General features: G+C 33.1%; 6 protein-coding genes across 6 annotated transcripts; 3 read left to right on the top strand and 3 right to left on the bottom strand.

Annotated features, from left to right (window-relative positions):
• Positions 1-1,064: 1,064 nt before the first annotated feature.
• On the top strand, positions 1,065-2,997 carry DFA_00676 (uncharacterized protein; the record flags this gene model as incomplete). Its single annotated transcript, XM_004358604.1, has 2 exons — positions 1,065-1,510; positions 1,593-2,997. 2 exons carry the CDS (start codon positions 1,065-1,067, stop codon positions 2,995-2,997), a joined length of 1,851 nt encoding a protein of 616 aa, XP_004358661.1.
• An 84-nt stretch (positions 2,998-3,081) lies between these two features.
• On the top strand, positions 3,082-3,986 carry DFA_00675 (uncharacterized protein; the record flags this gene model as incomplete). Its single annotated transcript, XM_004358603.1, has 2 exons — positions 3,082-3,446; positions 3,530-3,986. The coding sequence occupies 2 exons, from the start codon at positions 3,082-3,084 to the stop codon at positions 3,984-3,986; spliced, it is 822 nt and encodes a 273-aa protein (XP_004358660.1).
• A 251-nt stretch (positions 3,987-4,237) lies between these two features.
• Positions 4,238-5,968, bottom strand: DFA_00674 (Putative oxalyl-CoA decarboxylase; the record flags this gene model as incomplete). Its single annotated transcript, XM_004358602.1, has 1 exon — positions 4,238-5,968. The coding sequence occupies one exon, from the start codon at positions 5,966-5,968 to the stop codon at positions 4,238-4,240; it is 1,731 nt and encodes a 576-aa protein (XP_004358659.1).
• A 741-nt stretch (positions 5,969-6,709) lies between these two features.
• On the bottom strand, positions 6,710-9,075 carry DFA_00673 (uncharacterized protein; the record flags this gene model as incomplete). The annotated part of the gene is made up of 2 exons (XM_004358601.1): positions 6,710-7,907; positions 8,000-9,075. The coding sequence occupies 2 exons, from the start codon at positions 9,073-9,075 to the stop codon at positions 6,710-6,712; spliced, it is 2,274 nt and encodes a 757-aa protein (XP_004358658.1).
• Positions 9,076-9,405: 330 nt separating this feature from the next.
• DFA_00672 (uncharacterized protein) lies at positions 9,406-10,149 on the bottom strand (the record flags this gene model as incomplete). Its single annotated transcript, XM_004358600.1, has 1 exon — positions 9,406-10,149. One exon carries the CDS (start codon positions 10,147-10,149, stop codon positions 9,406-9,408), a length of 744 nt encoding a protein of 247 aa, XP_004358657.1.
• A 1,664-nt stretch (positions 10,150-11,813) lies between these two features.
• psmE4 (proteasome activator complex subunit 4) lies at positions 11,814-21,652 on the top strand (the record flags this gene model as incomplete). The annotated part of the gene is made up of 20 exons (XM_004358599.1): positions 11,814-12,230; positions 12,319-12,591; positions 12,667-13,260; positions 13,339-14,185; positions 14,713-15,397; positions 15,496-15,621; positions 15,702-16,336; positions 16,409-16,534; positions 16,605-16,850; positions 16,935-17,080; positions 17,159-17,818; positions 17,856-17,945; positions 17,997-18,707; positions 18,775-18,984; positions 19,057-19,379; positions 19,458-19,863; positions 19,933-20,272; positions 20,347-20,543; positions 20,634-21,239; positions 21,338-21,652. 20 exons carry the CDS (start codon positions 11,814-11,816, stop codon positions 21,650-21,652), a joined length of 7,953 nt encoding a protein of 2,650 aa, XP_004358656.1.
• Between the last annotated feature and the right edge of the window lie 211 nt (positions 21,653-21,863).

Raw genomic sequence — 21,863 nt, 5'->3', positions numbered from 1 at the left:
AACAGTCGCAACCAACAAGAAAGAAAGAGAAGATAAAAAAATATACATTGTATGCATTATATATTATATGTAAATATATGGTGGTGTTGGGTAGTGTACGTTACGTTGTGTGTGTGTGTTGTGAATATTGCAACATATGAGGCATGGCAATGTGGCATGGATGGCATGGCAGAGTTAGTTTGGGCGGTGTCGGTAATACAAAGTAGTATTTAAACTATTCAAATTGAATTGTTGATTGGATAGAAGAGAGAAAAAAAAAGAGTCCTCCAAATATTATTATCAAACCACTCACATCTACACCTCCATCAACTCGTACTGTACATTGTTGTTGTTGTTGTTGTTTACTCGAGTAAAAAAAACTATAACTATATTTCTTTAAGGGTTATTTTTAAATTTTGGTTTTTACCTTTTAAAGAATATTCGAATTGTTGTTGGAGTAAGTTCAATTCAATTGTAGCTTTATTCTCTTTTTCAATTCAATTTTAAAAAACCAATTCCAATTCCAATTCCAATTCTATAAACAATCGTCTCCATTCGATGGATACAGAAACAACAACAATAATACGACCAATTTAGCCATTTATTAATATGTTATCTTGAACATCATCGCGATACCATTAACATTTTTCATCTATATTGTTATTTTTTTCAATCTTTTCATTAAAATCAAAAAAAAACTTATTTAATCGTTTTTATAGTAGAAGAAGTAGTAGTAGTAGTAGTAGTAGTAGTTGTAGTTGTCAACTTCAAAAATAATAATAATAATAATAATAATAATAATAATAATAATAATAATAATAATAATAATAATAATAATATTAAAAATAATAATACCAAAATATCAACTTCTTTTTTTTGTTATTTTTTACTTTTTGTAGAATATATCACTCACTCTAATAATATAATATTAACAATTGTATAATTTAAAACTAATCAACTTTATCCATATATATATATATTTATTTATTTATGTGATCCAATTATAAATCAATATTTAATAATAATAATAATAATAATAATAATAATAATAATAATAATAATAATAATAATAATAAATGATTACAATGGAATTAGGTTTAATAATAATTCTATTATCATTTTTGCCACCTTCAAGCGGTTCATCATTTTCAGTAACAGTAGCAACAAGAGGATTGGCAGAGGAGGTAATAATAGATCAAACAAAATCATATTCCCTGCCTTCTTTTGTTGTTTTTGAACATGCTAGCCAAATTCAAATCGATACTAGTACGATGGATAGTAGTATTTCTTCCGGTGGCGACTTTTTTTTGGCAACACCTTCAATAGACAGCGCTGATGGGTCTGGAGGAGGAGTGATGGAGATCAACACATATTGGTCTAAAGAATTAATCGTGTTATCCTACTTGGTCTCAGTTCTCGGGTCCTATACATCACTCCAATGTCTTGCTCAATTGACAAGTACCAGCAACAAAATATTTAGACAACTTTTCCTAACAATTGGTTCAGTTTCACTTGGTGGTGTTACTATTTGGTATGAAACTATTAAATACATACATACTTTGTTACAAATATATAAATATAAATATTAATTTTGGATTTGTTTCATTTTTTAGGAGTATGCATTTCATTGGAATGATGGCATGTCATTTTAATGTACCTGTTTCATATGATAAATGGTTAACTTTTCTTTCGGGTGCAGTGGCAGTGTTATCATGTCGATTGGGATTACTATTGTTGACGGTCGAGATACCACAAGTCATTGTGAATTACCTCAATCGAAGAAAATCAAAACAATACAATACTATAGAGGAATCAATGATCATTGATATGGATCATAATCATCAACAACACTGTCAACAACAACAACAAATAGGCAATGTATTTTCATTGGATGGTAATACGGTACTACAGTCAGATCATCAATCATATTGCATAGAGATGACAATGTTGAATCATCAATCGACATCGATCACGAGCTCACCAATTATCAATAGACGGTTAGTGTCTGGTGACACTGCCAATAGCAATAGTAATAGTAGTAGTAATAGTAATAGTAATTCACCCTTTCATTCATCCTCACCATTGTTTGAATGTAATTTGAATAATATTAATTTAAATGATCATAATAATAATAATAATAATAATAATCATAATAATGGTAATAATCATAACAACAACAATAATAATAACAATCATAATAACAATAATCATAATAATAACAATCATAATAATAATAATAATAATGGTAATAATGGAAATAATAAGAAAAAGATACCAAAAAAAGGAATTATACCATTAAGTCAAAGTGATATTCAACACATTGTAAATATAAATGAGCTCATTGACATTAAACAACAACAGCAAAGAAAAGATAGTCAGAGTGGGAAATACTCGCCTTTGATTGGAAGTTCTTTGTTTGAACTAGATGACAACAATGACAACAACACACTCAAACGAGAATTAAAATCACAGAAACGAATGTCATCGATGTTGGACCCATCACAATACAACCAAAATGTAGTGATACGGTTGATATTGGCAAGTTTCTTTACATCATGTGGTATTTTTAGTATGCATTATTTGGGTATGGCCGGTATGCAAATGAATGCAATGATGTCTTATAACAGAGGACTGGTGTTTCTCTCGTTTATCATTGCATGGATATCATCAATAGTGTCTCTCAACATTGCCACATTCTCCTTTTCACATCTTCAGCATCTAGTGTCTGGATTGTTTATGGGATTGGGTGTATGTGGAATGCATTATGTTGGCATGTTGTCAGTCAGCTACACATTTGTAGACAAGGGACTCATTATAGCCGACGACAAGGATAGCATTGCTCTAACCGTTTCCATTCTATCGCTATTTACCTGTTTTCTCATCATTGGAGTCACTTCATTTGCCAATCAAAGAATAAGAGATAAATTAATTCTTTTGGCTTCTGAATTGGATATTGAAAGAAAGAAATCAGATGTATTATTAAATTCAATTTTACCAATCCGTATGTCCAACTTTTAGATCAAATAGATCATTCCTTGAATTATTAATCCATAACTTAACTTTCTTCTTTTAAAATATTAAATTATAGCAATAAGTAACAAAATGAAAGAAGGAGAATTATATGTAGCAGAAGAATGTTCAGGAGTATCGATTATATTTGCAGACATTGTTAATTTCACAAAGATTTCATCTACCTATTCCCCCAAGGATTTGGTATTGATGTTGAATCGTTTATACTCGACATTTGACGATATCTCTGAATCGATGGGCTTGGAGAAAATCAAAACAATTGGCGATTCCTACATGGTGGTTTGCGGACTTCCATGGCACGAAGTGGAAGGCTTTTCACCAGACATGAGAAAAAGTAATAGTAGTGATGGAATCAATTTCTATCTGAGGGATCGAACTGTATATCATGCAAACAAAGCTTTAAATTTTGCTTTAAATATTTTAGAAAGTGTTAAAAGGTAAGAAAATAGATAATAGAAACAGTTGGTTGTAAATATATACATTAGAGAATATAAATATTAATATTTAATTTAAATTTTAGGGTAAATCAAAAATATGGCTATGACCTTCATTTAAGAGTTGGAATAAATACTGGTGATGTTGTAATAGGAGTAATAGGAAAAAAGAAGTTCACCTTTGATTTATGGGGTGATGCAGTTAATTTAGCGAGTAGAATGGAATCACTTGGTATCCCTGATAGGGTTAGTGTCAGTGAAACCACCTATAACCTAGTATCTGATAAATATGATTTCGAAAAACAAGTTATAGATGTTAAAGGAAAAGGTGATATGGGTTTATTCGTACATAGACCATCAGTCGACAATGGTTGTACTAGTACATCCACCAATCAACAAGAAAAAGAAAAAGAAAATGGAAATGGAAATGGAAATGATCAACCAGATAAACAACATTATAATGATCAACACAATAATAATAATAATAATCAAAACGATGATTCACCTCCAATATTTTTCAATGGTGGTGGAGGACATTTATAATTATAATTTATAATTATGTACAAACCATACAATAACAAAAGATATAATCCATCTAAAAGATTTATCTTTTCTAAAAATATTTATTAATAATAATGTTTGCCTAAAAACTCTAAGAAGAAAGAGAGGAATGTAAAGGTTCCTAGCTAAATTTTATATAATATATTATAATATATACAGGTAATAATAAAAAAATTAAATGTAAATTTTTGTACAATAGTATTAAAATAATTGACACTTACCTATATATTGATTTAATGAGCTGCATTTAAAATTTTGGGTAAAACACTTGATGGTTTAATAAAGACATTGATGAGGACTGGATCTTCAAGTTGGATTTCATTGGTTTGTTTGTTTCTAGGGAGTTTGGAGAGAATGTCTTGGAGTTGGTCAGTGGTGGATACAGAGTGGCCTTGACCGCCAAATGATTGCATCATGACATCGTATCTGATCTTGGGGGTGAGAGCAGTGGGTGGGATGGCGGTGGGAGAGTGGTCTTGGATAGTGTCCAATCCTTCATAGATACCGTTATTGTTGATGATGATGAATAGGATGGGTTGGCGATAACGAACGGCTACCTCAATCTCCATGCCACTGAATCCAAATGCACTGTCTCCTTGGACGGCATAGACGGTTCTCTTGTTGTTATAGACTGCCGATGCGGCGATAGCATAGCCTACGCCAACACCCATGGTCGATAGAGAACCACAGTCTAGACGACAACGAGGGTCGGTGTGCTGGATACAGACACGTCCGATATCCATCGTGTTGGCACCTTCATTGACAAATGGTGCGTTCTTGGGAATATGTCTTGCGAGTACATTGTATACTTGGTGGTAGGTCAATTGCTGGCCGTCTTGTTGTGGCTCTTCCATTTGCTTTTTGAGTGATGATGCGTTGGCGCCAGCCTTGTCGGTCAACTCCTTCATCCAGCTCTGTCTATCTTGACCGGATCCATTGTGGACGGCCGCCTTGAACGCAGTCTCGCAGACCGAGTTCATTTCCTCGAGTGTCGCACGGATATCACCGAGAAGGAATAAAGAGTTGGCTGGAATATGGGACTGATGCTCTGCAAAGATATCGACGACAATAAACTTGACATCTGACGCGAATCCATTGACACCATACCCAAACATCCAGTTTAGTCGTGCACCCAACACGAGAATATAGTCGGCACGTTTCAACGCGACCGAACGTGCACTGGCAACGCTGTACTCGTCTTCGTCCGACACAATACCCTTGCCCATCGGTGATGGCAAAAAGGGGATCTTGGTGGCATCGACTAGTCTGCGCAACTCTTTCTCAGCACCGCTGTAGGCTGCACCCTTTCCACCAATGATAAGAGGACGCTTGGCACGACTGATCAACATTTGCAATGCCTCTTCAATCTGACCTCTTTGTGGAACGGGGCGTGGGATCTCGTCGTACTCGATGATACCATATGTATCGATGTTTTCAATCAATGATTTGTTTGCATCGTTGATTTGAGCCGTTCCTTGCATCAACACGGATGGCACTTGTATGTAGACAGGACCGGGACGACCCGACACACTCTCACGCACCGCTCTGATAAAGTAGGTTGCAAACTGCTCGATCGTTGGTGGATAGTAGCATGTCTTGAAGCATGGTACGGCGGCAGCAAACTGAGGACACTCTTGAAAGCTGCCCTTGTTGAGGTCGGCAGGGTTGGGAGACGACGACATCACAACCAATGGGAAGCTGTTTGCTTGTGCATTGATAGCACCAGGCAACGCATGAATCAGACCCGGACCAGACACTGTAAAGCAGAGGGCAGGCTTTCTAGTCAAATAACCAACGATACTAGCTGCATACGATGCAGCCTGTTCATTTCTAAAGCCGTAGAATGGTAATCCATCCTTTTGCATTTGATATACTACATTGGTGATCGGTACACCTACCACTCCAAATGTTTGTTCAATACCTGAATTCTTTATAATCTTTGATATTATCTTTATATTCTCCATATTTGAAAGTACTTGATAAATAAAATAAATAAATAAATAAATAAATAAATATATGTATATTTAATTCAATGAACTTTTCTTCAACTCTTTAATTAATATAAAATATCTCTTTTGCTGAAAAATATGACAAATGCAAAGGTGTGAGGTGAACTTGATGAAAGTTTGTTGTTATTATTTATAATTATAATTATTTTTGTGTTTAAAAGAATGAAATGACAAGAATAAGGGAGAGTATCGTAATTCCTGTGAAGAGGGAGAAAGACACAGACATACAGGTACAAGGTATATTAATGCAGTAGGATGTTTAATCAAAAAAGGTAAAAGACACTTCACTATCAGACCCTAATCCGGTCGGATTTACTCAAAACAAGACTCTCACATAGAGAATCCCACCCAACTCAACTCTGACCTCAAACACTTTATTCTCTACTAAAACTATAGATCAGTTCACAGTTTCAAATACTCACAATTCAATAGATTCAACTTTTACTCTTTTAATTCATAAGTAGGTTTATTTCAAGACAATTCTCAATTCGAATCACGGAAAACTCTCAGCCCATACAAAGAAGAAAGATGAAGCTAAGCTCCATTCAATGGATTTGCAATATATAGTCGATTGAAAGTTTGTCTTCATCTTTCTTTCCTCCGGACAATTGATTGATCAATCCTTTGATCAATCCCCATTTAAGGTATGTATAAACATATATTAATATATTCCATTTTATTTATTTATTTATTTATTTATTGTGATTTCATAGATTCATAAATAAATTCATTATCATTTAATGGATCTATTCTAAAATTAATATTCTTTATAATGTCTTTGCTGTCGAGTTGTTGTTGTTGTTGTTGTTGATTATTATTATTATTATTATTATTATTATGATCTTTAGATTTTTTGTTGTTGTTCAATGCATTATTGTTATTGTTATTGTTTAATAGAATATTAAAACCATTTGTGAAATCATGTGTATGGATTTTACATGTGTAGCCTTGTTGGTGGGTAATGGGTGTGAGGAGTCCACCTCGACACAGTGCCGCCAGATTATCTGGTAGGATGGGTCCGTCCAATTCAAGACGATAGGTTTTGTTGTCGTTGGTGCCATTGCTCGATTCAAAGATTGACTTTTTGGTGGTGACCATTGCATTGCTGATGATTCTTGTGCATTTTATTGTGCCACCTGTAAATGGTTGCTTGGCAATGAGAACAGGGACATCACGACACAGGATCATCGAGTTGTAGTACTCTCCTCCACTACCACCGGTGGCCTGATCTTCCTCTAGATCATCCATCAATTTGGCCTGTCTTTGGTAATCAGATGACTGAATCTTTTTTGGAGTGTACAGTGTCTGTATTTCATTTGATCGAGACAATGATGACGCTGCCACGTCGTTACTGTTGGCTGATGCACTCTTGGAGATGGTCGCTACTCCAATATTGGCACGATTCTGGTGATATTGGTTGATCCAGATAAGACGACGCACAAAAAAGTGGTACATCTTGTCGACGCTCTCGGCATCTTCGACGAGTGCCAACGCACTCGACGCAGTTTGTTGTTGAAAGAGCGACACATCCATTGTCTTTCTCAGTGGACGTAGTGAATCGCCACCCATCGACTTCCTCGCTTTACCCAACTCTTTCAACTCTTTTTTCATTTGTTTCTCCTCTTCTGTCGTAATGACAACCTCTTCCTTTTTGGCGACTTTAACCGATTGGAATGGAAAAGTGTATTTAATTCCTTCTCCATCCAATAATGTTTTAATCTTGTAATTACATGGATTAATTGCTACTTTAATGCCAGCAGATGTAGGTGTGGATGTAGATGTAGAAGTATTTGCATCACGATAAAACATACAACACCATTCAGAATGCATTAAATAGAAATAATTTAAATTATTTAATTGTAAATTACGATATAATGATTCGTAACTTTGATACCTATAAATTTATAATAATACAATACAATCAAAATATTAATATTAATAAATGTTTTATATGTATGATTTGTTATGGTGTTGATTATATCATACCAATCCTCCCAACGACACTCCATCCATCTTAATTTTAGGGGATCGTTGATGACTGTATCATTTTGGACATCCCAAGGAATGGATGATGCTGGTGATAAATGATAGGTACATGCATCACGGAATTCTTTTTGTTGTTGTGTAGATGGGCACTTGAGAGCATCTGTACACCACGAAAAGCTTACTCCATTGGTTGAAAATGTTAATTGTGTCTTTAGACTAAGATCATTTGGTATGTGGTTACTTGTAATCGTTGATAATCTTTCCAATTCCTTTTGTTTCTTTTCCAATTCTTCTTTTTTCTTTGTTTCTTCATCTTGACCATCATCATTTACTTGATTCGATGATGATGTTGATGAAGTGGGTGAATCAACTTGCATTTTACTATTATCAGATGATGATTCCAAAAACATTGATAATAACTTGTTACTCTTGCCAGAGGAAGAAGAGGAGGAGGCTGACTTTTTAGCACCTCTATGATTATTGTCATTTGCAAATGGATTAGACATTGCAGGTGAAGATGTTGACAGCAGTGGTTTCTTTTTCCCAGATTTTGCATCTTCTTGTTGTTGTGTTGCATCTTGAGTAATTGATTCCAATGATGTCTTTAGCAATCTAATCTTCTTTACACTATGAGGTGTTTGAGGTATTTTACCAATATTAAACTTTAAAGTATCTCCAACACCATTATTATTATTCGTTGTTGTCGTCGTAGCCGTAGATGATATTGGTGAAGTTGTATTAACCAAGATATTTGATTTTGAAGGAGTATACTTTGTAAAACTAAATGTAGGTTTCTGAGGTGTCTTTGTCAATTCACCAATAGTAGGTGTAGTAGTAGTAGTAGTAGTAGATTGTTTCTCTTTCTCTTTTTCTTTCTCTTGATCCATCATAGTCGTAGTACTACTACTCTTACTACTACCATTTGAATTGATAGTGATTTCAGTATTAATTGTAACCTTTTTTCTCTTTATTGGATTATCATCCTTTTCTTTATCTATATCTTTGTCACCACCATTACCATCTTGTTGTTCTTCTTCCTCTTCCTCTACTAATTTATGTTTAGTTGCTTTTCTCATTTATTATTATTATTTGTATTCGTCGCGTTCGAGTACTTGAACTGAACTTATTCAAAAAAAAAAATCCAAAAAAGGGAGGGAGGGTGACGATCATCCATCTTTCATTATTTTTGAAAAGATTATTATTATTGTTATTAAATATATATTTTAAAAGATAATACACTATATTATACATTATTATTATTATTTGTTATAAAGAATATTTATTTATTTATAAACCTTTTTTTTTGTAAAAGAAGAGGAAAAAAACATATACACACTGTATACTAGTTGGTTTGTATTGTTGTTGTATACTACAGTTGTTGGTTGATTGGTTAGAGTTAACTTAACTTAACACATGTGGACAGCCTTGCAAACATGGTTGGCATCACCGTGCTTCTTGATTTCGTCGATGATGTGGTTCATGGTGGAGTGAACGATGCTCTTGCAGACCTTGACGGCTTCGTGGATACCGAGGTGGTTGCATTCTCCGTCCATGGCGGCTTCGATTTCATGGGCTGGACGACCGGCAACAACGTACTTTTCAGCCTTGCTGGCAATCATCTTGCAGGCCTTGCACTTTAAGTGCTTGAGTGGGTTCTTTGGGTGCCACTTGTGGTGCTTCTTTTCGAGTTGTTCGACGGCTTGGAGGTTGAAGAGTTCATAGTCAGAGTCATCAGAGTCAGAGTCAGAGTCGGATTCAACTTCAAAGAGATCTTGGAGGAGTGGCTCTTCACCAAACATGGACTTGCACATGTGAATTTGCTTGCAGACCTTGTCTGGGGTTTCGTGGGCGACCAACTTCTTGATGATGGTGACGGCGTTGGCAGAGACAATGTGTTCGCATTGCTTGGCCCACTTGTGTGGGAGACGGTGGCAGGCGCTCTCCAAGTGGTTGACGATTTGACGTTGGGTGTAGTTTCTCGAGACGAGGTCTTCAGTGGCCTTGACTACGTAGTGGCAGACATCGCATTTCAATTGGTTGTTGATGTGTGGCTTTCTCTCGAGCATGTCGTCTTGGAGATCCATACGGTCGGCACTGACAGTGGCCAACAAAGCGGCGAAAATTAAAAAGACAACTAATAAGAATTTCATTGTTGTTGTGATTAATGCACTTGGAATTTGGTGAAAATTGAATATGCAAAAGGTATATATATAAAAAAGGTAAGTTGATTTAGATTTGGATTGGATAAAGAAAAGAAAAAAACTAAACTAAAATATTTTTGATAAAATATAAAGATAGTTGATTAGATAGATGTTTGGATGATGATTTGATGGTGGTGTAAATGACATGATTAAATAGCAGTCGGTTACTCTACTCTAGAGCGAGAGAGCAAAGAAAAGAGTAAATTACGAAAAATAATTTAAATTGAACCCAGGAATTACATGTACCAAGGATGAGGACAAGGAGAAAAGAGAATTCATATTGCTCCATTGAAATTAAAAAATTATATGAGCTGTGTTGCCAGAGTAATTCAACAACGTAAATATCTAGAGTATCTAGTGAAGAGTTTTTTTTTTTAAACAGCTCCCTCCCAAATACGACAAGATCGGTGTATGGCCAGGCAAGCATCCGCAAACGCGAGGTTGCATTGACGACCTCGTCTAGTATGAAATCTTAAAGGGTGGGCTCCCACCACCACCACCATCATCATCGTCGACCATTGCAGTACTGTACCGACGGTCTGAAACTTTAGTTTTTCGTAAAAACTATGATCAACGGAACCTGCCCTAAACATAGTCTGGTATCGATCAGTTTTTTCAATTCGTAAAATATATTTTTTTGCGCCTGGTTAATAATAATAATAATTATAAGGGCAATTATTTGTATTTATTTATTTATTAAAAATAATATTATTAATTTTTATTATTATTAATATTTTCCGACGAAATATCGGAAATGGATAATCTCTTTTCAAGTTTGATAAATTTCCAACTTCACAACAAATTCTCGTAATCACTACTTGCTTGGTTAACTTTAGAATTTAAGTTTTGTATCTATTTTTTTATGAGTCAGTAAAAGATAAACAATTATTAATGATAATAAAGGTTCTGGTTGATGAACAAGACCTATTAGTTGTCTACTACACATTCTACTACATTGAAAATCCAAGCGATTTAGATTTTAATTAATAGTGCATGGAAAATCAAAGACTGGAACTTCAAAACTTTTTTTTCCTTTTATTTATTATTTTTGTTTATTTTCATTCCTTGTTTCTGCTGATTCTTCTTTTATCATGAATCAAATAAAATCTTTGAAGAAATAAAAGATTATTATTATTTTTTTAAAAATAATTGAAATTCGTGCACTCCTAGTTTGATGTTCATTCAAACTAATATTGCATCGCAAATTATAATAATCAAAAATGAAGTTGAAGTATTGAAAACCCACAGTACTCCTCCTCTCTCTTATACCCCTCCCCTTCCACAAGCATGTTGGTTGATCGCAGCATCAGCACTCACACACGCCGTCTATCAAAATGCGTGGTAAAAGAGCTGAGATAGACAGCGAACGATTGTAATAATATTATTATTATCAGCAGCATGCATCCATGATGATAATCATCGGTTCAATAAACCAATTGAAATTCAACCAGTCTCCTCTCCAAATTTAATAATAATACAATAATAAATAATATAATAATTGAACAACAAACATTCAAGTTAACTTTAAAGATTAAATCAACAAAAAGAAGAAAGATAATATAAATAGAAATTATAATCAAATAATAATAATAGTATAGTATAGAGGGATACATATGGCAGCAAATATATCACCTCTGATCGCAGGATCATCACAACAACAACAACAACAACAACAACCACCACTCAATGGAAGTAGTAATAATGCATTGAATCGTAGTACACCATCGATATTGGGTAACAGTACTATATCATTGGATATGTCAGGTAATGGCTATGAAGTGAGTCCATTGACATCATCGTCTGAAGAGTTGTTTGATTACTCACAACACGAACACTCTGAAGAATCAGTGTCATCCAATACACTATGGTACAAAGAGGCTATCTTTTATGAAGTCTATGTACGTGCCTTTTGTGATGTCGAAGGTACTGGAAATGGAGGTATATCAGGTATCACTGCAAAACTTGATTATCTTCATTCCCTAGGTGTTGATTGTATCTGGTTATTACCAATTTATCCTTCTCCTTTAAAAGTTTGTTAATCATAAATAATAACATATAACATATTAATTAATTAAATACTTACTTTCTTTTCTTTTTTTTTTTACTACCTCTTTTTAGGATGACGGATATGATGTAGCAGATTATTGTGATATACATCCAGATTATGGAACATTGAACGATTTCAAGGTATTGGTAAAAGCAGTACACGAAAGAAATATGAAGATTATAGCCGACTTTATTCCAAACCATTGTTCGGAACAACACAAATGGTTTCAAGAGGCTAGAAAAGACAGGAATTCACCTTTTAGAGATTACTTTGTTTGGAGTGACACTCCTACAAAATACAAAGAAGCTAGAATTATCTTTTTAGATGTTGAAACTTCAAATTGGGTAAGACAGTTAAGAAAAAGAAATAGAAAAAGAATGTTTAGATTATTAATAATCTTGTTTGTTTGTTTGTTTTAGACATTTGATCCAGTAGCAGGACAATATTATTGGCATAGATTTTATAAAGAACAACCAGATTTAAATTTTGATAATCCAAAGGTACAGCAAGAGATGCTAAACATTATGAAGTTTTGGTTGGATTTGGGTATCGATGGATTCAGAGTGGATGCAGTACCATATTTGTTTGAACGTGATGGAACGAGTTGCGAGAATCTACAAGAGACGCATGATTTCCTAAAAGAGATGAGAAAGTTTATCGACAATCAGTACCCGGGACGTGTCATCTTGGCCGAAGCTTGTCAAATGCCAAACGAGGTGAGAAAGTATTTTGGCGAGGGTGAAGGAGACGAATTCAACATGGGATTCCATTTCCCAGTGATGCCACGTGTCTACATGTCCATCATGAGAGGTGATGGTCAATGTCTCAAAGAAATCATGGAACTGACACCACCTATCCCCGCCACCTGTCAATGGGTCACATTCCTTCGTAACCATGATGAACTCACCCTTGAAATGGTCACTCCCGACGAAAGAAAGGAAATGTGGGCTCATTATGCTCCCATCCCAAGAATGAAAATTAATCTTGGTATTAGAAGAAGATTGGCTCCTCTTGTATGTACAAATTTACATATACAATACTATATACAAACATTTATATTTATTTTTATTTACATTTATTTTTCATTTTAGTTGGACAATGATCAAAGAAAGATTGAATTGGCATATTCATTATTGTTTACATTGCCGGGGTCACCTATTATTTATTATGGCGATGAGATTGGGATGGGTGATAATATATGGTTGGAGGATAGACATGGAGTTAGAACACCGATGCAGTGGGATGACTCGTACCCTAATGGAGGGTTCTCAACGTCGAGACACCCCTATTCACAGGTGATAGACGATCCCATCTATGGATACCAACGTGTCAATGTCAAGGAAGCTGAGAAGGATCCGTCTAGTCTATTCCACATCATTCGTCAGATGATCCAACGTCGTCGCAAACACATGTCGTTTGGTCACGGCTCCTTTACATGGGTCCCTACCAACAACCGACACGTTACAGCCTACCTACGTGTATTTGGTATTGATCGAATGTTAATTATCCATAACCTTACCAATGAGCCACAATCATGTACTCTCAAGATACACAAAGACATGCAAACTCAATGGAGGACTCCAACTCCCACAAGAAGAAAAGATGGTGCTCAACAACAACCAACTCAACCACAACAACCAGCTCAACAACCAGCTCAACCACATATAGTAGGACCAACAACATTATCAGCACACGATGTATTTGGAACATCGGCTTCATTTAGCACACAAAAAGATTTAGCTAGAAAGTTGTTATCAACGATTGACGATGATCCTCAATCCCATTATTTGGTTGATATCCTGACCGACCATCAATGCATGATTGATACCAACGGTGTAGTTAAAATCGATCTTGACCCATACCAATTCTATTGGTTCTCAATGGGTGAACTCAGTACCCTCGGAGGTGGAACTGCATCAAGAGACCTAAGAAGAAAAAGTATTGTTTGTCATCAATAAATCAAAACAAAAAACAAAACCAAAAACAAACAAAACAAACCAAACAAACCAAACAAACCAAATTATTATAATATTAATATTAATAATAATATCAAGGAATACAATAAATATATTTTACCTTTTTTAAAAGAATGAGGTTGGTTTGGAAGAGGAGTGTAATGTAATGATTATGCTAAAACAAAAGGGGATGAATCCAAAAGAGTCATAGGGATGGATGGAAACAGCACAATTCAACTGACCGTTGTCTTGCAAGAGTTATAGTGAGTCATGCCACGCATAGGACATGCAAAGATGATGGTGGCATTGTTTTTGAAAACAACCCAAACCTTTAAAAACCAAATTCTCCATGAGATTCCAAACAAACATTTGTTAAAAAAAATAAATAAAATTAAATAAAAATAATTCACGACACCCACCTACCTACAGTGTATTGAAAAAAGAACTTCACAAAGATGCAATTTAACAACACACCCAACATTGAATTTAGTAGTAGTAATAATAATATAGATAATAATAGTATAGATAATAATAATAATAATTTATTGATAAATCATAATCATCATCATTTATATCGTCGTCATCATATTAATAATAATATGACTAATAATAATATTAACAATAATGGTAATGGTAATGGTAATCAGCAACAACAACAACAACACAAAGATGATATCATAAAGACACATAGTTACCGAATTATGAAACAAGGAGATGATCAAATGATCTCTTCTGAAGAATCGACGACAAAGACAGAAAGTGTTATCTCTACCATTACTACCACATCTACTACATCTAATAATAATAATAATAATAACTCAAGATTAATATCATGTTATTCTGTATATAAACAATACGAACCAAAGGAATGTCTCAAAGATGATGCATCACAAGAAAGAGACTTTCAAAAAAGAATCGATACGTTGTACCCACCCGACTACAAGGACAACATCCGCCAAGAACAGATTCAGTTGCTCGAGCAATGTAAAAAGGGTCTAGAATGGAGCATTGTCATTTCAGATTGTGCAGGCATCGAATTGGCATTACAACAACTTAAAAAGTACATCAACTTGAAATATCCTCTCTCAAAGGCCGACTATGAATACTATATCATCACTCTATTCAATTTATTATACGATGGTAAAGTTAATTCAATCGATAATAGTATCATGGCTTTTTTAATTATTCTTTTAATGTATGTTACAACAAATATATAAAAGATACAAATCATTTAAAATCACACTTTATATTAATAATATTCATTTGTTTGTTTGTTTGTTTGTATGTTTGTAGTCATGGAAAGAAATTAATTGATATTGTAATTGATTGGGTACCTTTATTTAATATGTTTAGAAAATATTATAATTATAATATTGTTCCTCAAACCATGTTGAATGAACATGTTAGTAATGATATAAAGTATGTTATTCGTATTTATTTATTTATTTATTTATTTAATTTATTTCTAATTTCTCTTTCTTTTTTTTCTTTCTATTTAGTAAATATAAAAGAAATATTCATTCATTGATTATTGCAAGTAGACCATTTTTCAGTATCAATGCATTTGAAGAGATTATGGAACAAGTTAAACCATTACTTTGTCCACACTCAAATACTGTGTTTGTTGGATTGTTTACAATGACTGTTATGTTGCCAACACATCATTTGGCAAGTCACACCTCGATTCCATCATTTGCCTATGAATTTCTATCGTATTGGGAGTGGATTGAAAACAACAACGATTGGGATGAACGTTGGCTCATGTTGTTGAGTCGTGTCATCAAGCATTCGATCAATGTCAATTGGACCGAGTTGGCACCACGTCTCTACACTCACTTTATCCGTGTCGTCGACTTGTCCATTGGTAATCCAAAGTTTGCTCATTTGAAACCACTCAAAAACAACATCCCAGTGGCCATCAAGATTACAAGAGATGAAAACATTGAATTCACTACAATGGGTCGTACCATTGCCTCGTTGATCAACTATCAAGGTGATACATTGGATTTGGTGAATCGTTTCTTTTCTTCCATCTCTTCTTATTTCCATCCAAGTAATCATGGTGAATGGTCCATCTCTCTTTTAGAATTAATTATTTCAACTTGTCATAGTTTTACTAAAAAACATCTTAAACGTAAGCAAATAGATTGTTAAAACTGACATTGTACAATATTAATATTAATATTTTTTACTTTTCTTTTTTTAGAACCATTTAATCAAGAAATTATAAAGAGATTTTATGCAGATATATTCCCTCATGTTGAAATTACATTATATTCAAAAAAGAAAAATAATATTTTAAATACTTGTAAAATTGTAAAAGAATTATGTTGTATGTATAGAATTAGAAAAAAAAAGTACAAAGTATCATTATTATTAACCTAAATATACTTTGTTTTTAGATATTGCACCACAAATCATTTTACCAAATTTATTGGAAAAATTGTATGGATCGATTGATAAGGAAGAAGTAAATAGAATTGTTAGTGAATTGGAGGTTATTTCAACTTGCTTCCATCCTTTAATTGTTCAACCAGAACTATTCCCAGAAGGGAAATCCCATGTATATAATTTAATGGTACTAGCCTTGAATAATATGGATCCTATTCATCCAAACAAAGCTTCTGCTGCTTTTAAATTCTTTAATAGTATGTATAAATATAAATATATGTAAATATCAACTAGTCAATTTATTTATTAATTTATCTTTTCTTTTTTTTTTTTTTTTTTAGGAATATTTTCATGTGTTTTATTAAATGATGAAACGATTTATTTAACTGATACAAATAATTCAAATGAATTTGATACTAGTGCAACTTTGGCAACTTCATCATTCCTCGATTGGTCTTTATTATTTTTAGATTCTGTTTTAAATTTTGTAAGTCATTTAAGTTAAAAGATAATCAAGTCAAGTTTGACCAAATACTTACAAATTCTTCTATTTATTTTTATTTAGATTCGAAATGCATCAACAAAAAAAGAATTTGCAGAACATAAAAGAGTTACACCACCAGGAGTATTTTTACATGAAACAATTGGATTATTCTTTTGTCAAATGTCTGATGAAGTGTACAATGCGGTATTGGAAAAATTGGTACATTTCTTTAAAAAGACATTTGAACCAGACTATTACAAACAATATAGTGCCTTTTTATGTGCTGCTACACTTCGTAACCCGACCAAGTCATTGGCCACTCTATTGCCAGTGTTTATAAGCAAACTGTTTACCAAGCAACAGGATGCTCAGGGTAGCAACAAATACCAAATCAGAGACTTGTCGGACGAAGAATACAAATGGTACATTCAATTGATGGGATACACAGTCTTTAAGAGTGGTGCTGCTCTCTTGAATCATCAAGACGAATTTATCAAGATTTGCAATGTATTGTTTGAATCCAACAACAAGGTCATCATCAAACAAGTAAGCAAGGTTGTAAGAAAGTCCATCTTTTCTCTTACTCGTTACTATCCATCAAATAATCGATCGATTCCAACTCCACTCTTTGTTGAAAAGGTCAATCATACCAAATATTGGGGTATCACTGATGAATCTATTATTTATCCTATTGAATGGTTCCAACCTGTATGTCAAAACAAATTAAATAGAGAATTATATGTATATTAATATATATTTTTTTAATTTTTTTTTATAGACCAAAGAAACAACAGAATTTTCAAAAAGATTAATTGAATTATATTTAATTGAAAGAGTTGATAGATTGGATAAATATATTGACGAGATTGTAAATACTCCAGTAGCATTTGATAGAATGAAATCATTTAATTATTTAAAGTCGACGCATAGTATTCTTCGTACTGCCGTGTTTTTGATGAATGATGACGATCTCAAACCTGCCAAGATCGATGACTCTTGCAAGTATATCTATCCAAGAATGGTCCCATCTCATGGAAGAATCACAATTGAAAGTATAAAGAATGAACCACAACACATCTACCGTGTCATTCGCCGGTTACTCGATTTTGTGCAATCACAAAAGAACGAAGAGATTAGTGTACTCAAGGGTATCTCTAAATGCTTGCTCTCACTCAACTATGGGTTCTTAGATATTCAAGATCGTACGAGTGAAGCGCTCTTTTCCAAATGGAAGAATCTCAAACGTTACAAGACGAGAAATGCAATCATCTTTAAGGGATACAAGGCACATCTGCTCCGTCAAACCATTGCCTCTGAAAAATTGCCTCTTACCAATACCACCCAAAGCTCCTTGTTTGACCTTCTCGGTCTGTCGGTTCATCGATACAAACAACTTCGTGCCGTCGCTCAAGATGCATTGACACGTGTCGCTCAACATCACGTCGGAGGTGTCTCTTCAATCCTACCAAAATTGGTTGAAAACTTTACACAACAACGTTCCGATGAGGAAATCAAAGGCAGTATCTATCTAATGTGTAACAAGAATGTCTTAAAGAAACTTAAAACAAATTGGAAATGGATTCAATCTCTATCAAATACTTTTATTAATAGTTTTGATAGTAAATTCAAGGTAAATTAAAAAAAAAAAGAAAAGATAAAAAAAGTATTATATATCTAACTTTTTATTCTCTCTATAGACAACAACTAGGGAAACATTTGTTAAATTTAAACATCAATTTATTTTATCAAAATATGAACCAGTATTGATTTACCATTCATCAAATCAAATGATGGATTTGGATCATTATTCTCCAACTTCTTCAATGCCATCAAAAGATATACTATCCAAACAAAAATCTTGGTTTGAAAAGAAGAATCTTGCAAATATTGAATACTTACGTCAAATTGTATGTATAAACAAAACAAATAATATAGTCAAAAAAAAAGAGTAGTGATTAATTATCTTTTTTTTATTTTAGGTTGAAAATATTATTGATAGATTAAAAGTTCATGAAAAGAAGGACAATTTAACATGGAAAGATTTAATATTCCTTCAAACCTTTATGATTTATTTAATTGCAACATTTATTAAATCCATTTCATCATCTGATCAAGATCAATTAAAATCTGCCTTGTTGGGTTCAATCGTCATTACTCCACAACAACAAGCAAACAACAATGGTGGTGGTGGTATTGGTGTTTTTGGTGAAGTTTTGGTTAAAAACATTAGTATGATTAAAGATTCTATTATTAGTATCTTTAAAAATATGAATAGTGATTATCCAATCACCAGAATTTTATCGTATGTAGAAAAAAATGATAATTATTATCTTTTTTTAACAATTAGAAACAAAATAATTAACTATTTTCTATTTTATAGAATTAATTTAATATCACAAATATTATTTGAACAGAAAAAGGGTACTAGAGAAATTTGTTTTGAACATTTTTGGAATAATGATGAAACAGCTGTTGCTGCAGATGAAAAGATGGATATTGATCGTAATGGAAATGATGGAGATCAAGAAATGGAACAAGCTCGTGATGACAACAACAACGAATACTCTGTATTACTATGCGATGAAGAAGATAACTTGATCATGAAATCTCTATCAAGTATTATTGTACCATCTATTCAATCAGTGTTTGACGATCAATTCCTTGATAAATTGGTATCCTACATTATACAAGATCATGATGTTGAAAGTCAAAGTCATAACATTGGTTGTGCCATCTCTGCTAAAAACTTATCATTACTATGGCCAAACTCTAGACATCCAGTTGGTGTATGTTTAAAATATTATTTCAACAAATCAAAGAACATACTTATTTAATCTATCTTTTATATATTTTAGGCAAAATTATTTAAATTACAAAATGCAAAATTATTTTATAGCTTCTTTGCATGGAATGAACAATTTTATCCAAGACTTGTCAAGCAAATTGAAGCATTGAAATTAAAGAATGATAAAGAAGATCAATCAATGTTGGCAGAAATGGTTGCCGGCTTGGGAAGATATGTCACAAGTGGTAAACATTCTGATCATTTCAATAAGCAAGATGCCATCAACTACTTGACAGACCTTTTACTCACCTGTTTGAATAATTGTTCAAATGAATTAAATGAAACTTGGATTTTGGTTATTAGATTCATTTCCTATAATACTAAAATTGCCGATTTGAATTGGTTAGTTGGTATGTTAACATAATAATATTAATAATTGAAACAATTTGGTTATATATTAATAATAACCTTTCTACTTTTCTAGAAATATTATTTAAATTATATAATAATCCATTAAATATATTTTCACAAGCAAAATCGATTAGATTCTTTAAGGCATTGGTATTTGAAATCACCTATAAATCTACTGATTTGTTGGATAAATTTATGAAGATTTGTCTCAAAGAGTTTTCAAATCCTCATAAACAAGTTCGTGATGAAGTATATAAATTATTTGTAAATGTATGTGAAAATCAAATCAATCAATATCTATATATATATATTTGAAATATAACCAACTCCTAACCTAACCTATTTAATTATTTATTTTAGGTATTAATTTATCAAAGTAAATTTTTAAATCAAGACAATACAAGAGTATTGATTTTGGAACCACCCATTCTACCAAATGAATCAATACAAACGTTTTCTAGTATTGTTGCTGAATGTACAAACCAATCATTGACCACTGAAGTTAGAAACAGTGTCAAGGAGACGTTTATTGCCATGGTATCGAGTGCATTCTCAAAGGGTTTCTCCAACATCATGATGAGAATCACTCCAAGCATGTTGCCGACACTCTTTTCGTTTACGTCAGACACGAACCAGGACATCTCCAAATCAGCCATGATGTGCATTGCTTCGATGGCACAAGGATTTTATTTGGACCAACAAGTCTTGTCCCAGCTCATTCAACAACTTCAAACCATTGCCCAATCCTCATTCTGGAGAGTCAGACGCTCCATTCTCCCATTTGTTCAAATCATGTACTTTAATCACGCACTCTTTTTATCGTCTGAACAAAGTGATGCCTTTTTCGATCTCGTCCTCGCCCTCATCAGAGACACCCAAATCGAAGTTAGAGAATTGGGTAAAGATACCTTAGCTTCCATGTTGGTATCTAGTAAAACAAATCTAACAAGAATCTCAAAGTTTATTGTATGTATAAATTAAATATAATATAATATATTATATTATAATATATAATTTAGTTGCAATAACTAATAATAATAATAATATTTTTTCAATAATAATAGGAAACAAGTATTAAAGGATTAAAGAATTCAAAGATTACAAATGAAAATGTTACTCAAAAACATCAATACATTTTAATTCTAAGTTCCATCATTCTTTCATCACCATATCAGATCCCAAGCTACTTCCCACCGATTATGGAGTGTCTGTCTGGATATTCCAGTGCTATGCCTCCCATTAGAGATACAGTTCAATCAACGTTATCAGAATTTTGGAGAACACACAAGAGTACTTGGGAAGAAGAGAAACTTCTTTTCAATGAAGAACAGAGAGAAATGATTAGAGGTACTGTAGCTTATCCTAGCTATTATGCTTAAATAATAAATAAATAAAATAAAATCCAAAAATATTTAAATTAAATTAATTAACAAACGAATCTAACCTCCCTAAAACAAATAGCTGCCAATCTCCAACCTTTCCATGGTTTTATTAATCAAAATTAAATGTGTTTAATTCATTTTGTTGCGATAAAAATCTCCCGACTTTTGATCAGTAATTGTTAAACAATTCAATAAATAATTAAACATT

This window comes from Cavenderia fasciculata (assembly GCF_000203815.1).
Source record: "Cavenderia fasciculata unplaced genomic scaffold Scf_Dfasci-F-a-25c12.r2-5, whole genome shotgun sequence".
Lineage (NCBI taxonomy): Eukaryota > Evosea > Eumycetozoa > Acytosteliales > Cavenderiaceae > Cavenderia > Cavenderia fasciculata.
The sequence above is the reverse complement of the archived record's forward strand: the minus strand, read 5'-3'. Positions and strand labels throughout refer to the sequence as shown.